At 64.2% G+C, this 4136-nt stretch overlaps 1 protein-coding gene across 1 annotated transcript; it reads right to left on the bottom strand.

The window, feature by feature from the left end:
- Nucleotides 1-2152: 2152 nt before the first annotated feature.
- Nucleotides 2153-3545, bottom strand: EMIHUDRAFT_253612 (hypothetical protein; the record flags this gene model as incomplete). The annotated part of the gene is made up of 3 exons (XM_005783583.1): nt 2153-2166; nt 2332-2407; nt 2751-3545. The coding sequence occupies 3 exons, from the start codon at nt 3543-3545 to the stop codon at nt 2153-2155; spliced, it is 885 nt and encodes a 294-aa protein (XP_005783640.1).
- Between the last annotated feature and the right edge of the window lie 591 nt (nt 3546-4136).

Genomic DNA, 4136 nt, shown 5'->3' with positions numbered 1-4136 from the left:
TATCTAGTGTGCGTGTCGGTGTCTGCAGCCCCTCCTGGGAGCCTCCTAGCAGTAAGGCGCCCGGCGCGCGGTCTCCGGGGCGAGGGGGGGGGCGGGTGGGGGGGGGGGGGTATGGTCCCGTCGGCGGGAGGCTGGGTCTGTCAGCAGGCGGGGGGGGGTATGGTCTCCAGGTGGGTTGCGTGATGCTACCATACCCCGCAAAAAGTCCGAACCCTGCACGCTGCCGCACAACATAAACCGCGATTCCACCTGCCCCTGCCGTGTGGGAAACCCAGTGTACCCACACTGCCCTGCCCGGCCCAGCCCGCAATGCCCAGCTGCGAATAACTGCCCGCTCGCGAGGTCTCGGAGAAACTTGGGATACACGCATATATGAGGCGAGCCCGCCGGTAACTGTTTTGAGAATCTGTTATAACAGAAGAAACGCACAGAGAGGCTAAAGAATTTTACAACAAAACTCCCTCGCACGGCTAAAGAAAACGATCACCCGTCCGTCCTCCCATCCCTCCCTTGGGGTCTGTTGATAAACATTACAAGACTCCCTCGAGTGCGTCACGGATGGCCGCCTGTGCCACCATGCGCTTCGTGCCAGCCAATTCTCGGTCAGCCGTTCCAGGATGCAGGAAAAAATAGTTTCGGTGGTCTGAGGCGGCCCAGCGGACCCCAGCGGACCCGTTGGCACGGCCAGCGCGCGTGGGGCACCGGGGCGACCCCCCCGTCTCACTAGTGTCCTTCCTTTGGGTGTGAAAACGCGACCTCGCCGTCAGACGAGCAGCGCACCGTTAGACGGAGGCGCGCGAGCGCTCGGAGGCCGCCCGACACGACTCACACATGCCTGCGTTGGGCCCGCGCAGCAGCCGGAGTATTTTTCCGGTCCGATTTTCGGTGTGCTCTGTTCACGGCACGGAAAAAACAAGCAGGTGAGAGGCTCGTCCTCCGACTCTCACGCCTGCAAGCCGACTGGGGCACCGGAAAATTATTCCGAGCCGGCGGTCCTCGCGTCCGACTGTGTGAGTGACTCGTGAGCCACCCCGACACCGCTCGGACCGCCTCTCCGCGTCGGCGTCCATGCCGCCGGAGCAGTCGAAACGTGGGCGTCTGAGCGTCGCCTGTGTCATCTGCCGAGCTTCCAGGCGGGCCTGCGACGGCAAGTTTGCCGACTGCGCCAAGTACGTGCCGCTACCCGCGACCGCCTCCGACGCTACCGGCCCGTCTCAGCCCGCCTCGCCACCTTCGAGCCGGCCTGTTCGCTCCAAGACGAGCCCGGGCGGCTCGCAGCACCGCGGAGCTCCGGTTTCCCTCGCCGCCGAGCCGGCTTACGCGCCCGTGGAGGAGATGCGCGACAGGACCGACCAACGCTACGACCTCAAGCGGCGGCGGACGTCGGAAGAGGCGGTGGGAGAGCAGCGGCCTCCGCGGACTGGGCGGCCGATGCGGTCATCGAGGCGGATGGCAGGACGAGGAGCGGGAAGCTCGGCTTCGAGCAGGCGGACGGCCGCCTGATGGAGCTGCTCGTCCTCGCCTCCGCCTCCGCGTCGCCGGACGCGCCGCTGTCGCTGCAGCTGGAGAGGTGGCTGGCAGTCTGGGCCAAGCCGCCGTTGCGTGTGCGCTAGGAGCGGCACTGAAGCCGTACTGACACACAGTTCTCCTGCGTTTGCTCGCGCAGGTGGTGGCGAAGTTGCTGCAGCGGCCGGAGCTACTCACCCCTCCTCACCCCGGCCAGGACGACAAGACGGCCGACGGCGAGATACGTGGTTCGTCACACGGCGCGCGGCCGGGAGGCGAAGAACCCACACTCGAGAAGTACGAAGAACGTGCGGCCCGTTGGCCGTTGACGCTCGGTGCCAGTCGAGTGGGTCAAAACTTGCACGAGCTCAACGGCGAGTTTGCCATCTTCAAGGCTTTGCCGAGCGAGCAAGACCGCGTCGCCGCGACGCGCCTGCCTCCCCGTGCCAGAGCTCAAGTGGGAGAAGGAGGAGGGTGGCAGCCTCTCTTCCACCTCGCGTGCGGGCAGGTTTGAGGACGTCTGCAAGTAGATAGCATAGGCTCAGGCGCGCACATTACGTAGCGGGTACACCGCGCGCGCGTGATGGTATGTGTGCCCTGTGTCTCTTGTTTGTCTGGTCTGTGCCTGTCTGAGTGAGGTGGTCTCTCAGTGGCCTTTACCTAGAACAAGAAACCTACACAAACTAGGCGGATTGCATCACGTGGATCGATATAAGATTCATTATTTGGACGCATCCCAGAAGTGACGCGAAGGCCCACACGAATGCAGGCCCAGAGTCTTACCTCTCCTGCAAGAACGCAGCGGTCTTGGAGCTTCCCCGTCACGTTCCTGCCGCATCTTATCCGTGGCGACGCGCTGTGCCATCGAGCCGTACTCGGCCGCGACGCGCGTCGAGGCACGCTGGACCGACCAAGCAGCGACGCCAAAGCGTCGACCGATAGAGCGCCACGCCCAGCAGTATGGGCGTCGACCGCTCTCTCGAGCGGCCGCGTGGTGGTGCGTGGCGCGGACGTCACGGGCGGCAAGCGTGGAGCCGCTGGAAGAGCCGGTGCGAGCCGTGGACGGCAGACGCTCCCCACGTCGCCGAGAGAGGCTGCGGGAGAGGGTTCAGGAGGCCACCGGAGGCGCCGGGAGGCTCGGGAGCCGCTAAAAAGTGGCCCGGGCACCTCGCGCCAACCGTCTGGTGGGGCCAGGTGGGCTCAGGAATTAATCCAGGATTTTAAGGTGATCCACTACACCTGACCGAGAATTGGCTGGTGCCTTCGAGCAGGCAGCGGCGCGCATACCGCAAGCGCTCGGCCGTGTCGAGCGTGCCACAGGCGAGGGCGCGCTGCGTGGCGGTGAGCGAAGCGCACGCGGCGAAGGAGAGCAGCAGCAGCTCGGCAGATTCCTCGTCCGGCACGCCCCATAGCGCATGGAGCCGCTCGAGCGAGGCGGCTGGGGCTGCGTCCAGATCCGTCACGCAGAGCTCCTCGCGCATCCGGGCGCACTCCTGCTCCAGCCACGAGCCCGGGTGCGTACCGCGTCCCGTCGGGACCACCATCCCGCTCAGCGTCCCTACCTCGTCGCTGAGGAAGGAGCCGGGGATTCTGACAGGAAGAGGCGTCGATCTGAGCTTCCGCCGGATGGTATCGTGCTGCTCGGCTGTGGAGCGGAGTTCGGCGACGAGCTTTCGGATGTCGATGTCCGGCTCGGCGCGGCCGTCAAACGCCGGCCTCGCATGCGCAGTGAAGCAGCGATCGTGCTCGATCTGGCTTGCGTGAATTCTTCCCACCGAAACGACCTCGATCAAGGCGCCCACCTCTTGCCGCCGCGTCTCGCGCACGTTCAGCAGCGTGGACACGCGAGCGCAATGCGGCGTGGTGGGAAGAACGCCGACGCAAGCAAACTGCATCTCGTTCAGCGCTGCCAGATCATCCTCCCTCTCGATGAGTATCCGCCTTGACTCGCCGGGCAGCAAAACCCCGCACGCGTCGACCGGCAAGTGGATTAGCGGCAATGACAGGGGCTGAGCATTGAACCAAAGCGACGCACCCATGAAAGCAGACGGTGCGGGATTGCTGGAGGCGGAGCAGTCTGCTCTAGCCTCACACGCACGGCGCACCGGCTGTCTGTGCGAAAAAGCGATCCAAAGGGCCATCACGAAAGGACGTCTCACAGCTTCGAAGAGCGATCTCGAGAAGAATTTGCTCAATGCAAGAGGCCGCGGGGGGGGTTAGGCTGCATGCATGTTTCCTCGCCCACCCCGTCTCGTTTCCTTTCCGTCCGTGTTTCTCTACAGCAACCTCTCGTTTCCTCTTTAGTTTCCCGGGGAAACTCCGTGGAAATCAGCTGGTTTGTTTGGGCCCCAAATCAGCCAAATCGGCAAAATACCGGGGTATTTTGCGGGTACACCTGGAAACCCCGGGTATACCTGGAAAATACCCGGGTAGTTTGCCGGTTTCCTCGGTTTCGCCTCAGATTTTGCCCGGAGACCAGCTCTCAGACTCAGGGAAACTCGAAGAGTTGCCAGACAGAATGGAGCTCCAAGGCTCCGGGCTCGCAGCAGCTTTGGGGAGGGTCAGGCATTGGTGCGGCCACGAGCGAGTAGCGCGCGCGGGAGAAGCGCGGCTAAACAGGCCGTGCCACC

This window comes from Emiliania huxleyi, assembly GCF_000372725.1.
Source record: "Emiliania huxleyi CCMP1516 chromosome Unknown EMIHUscaffold_1798, whole genome shotgun sequence".
NCBI lineage: Eukaryota > Haptophyta > Isochrysidales > Noelaerhabdaceae > Emiliania > Emiliania huxleyi.
This window is presented reverse-complemented; position numbering and strand designations above follow the sequence as displayed.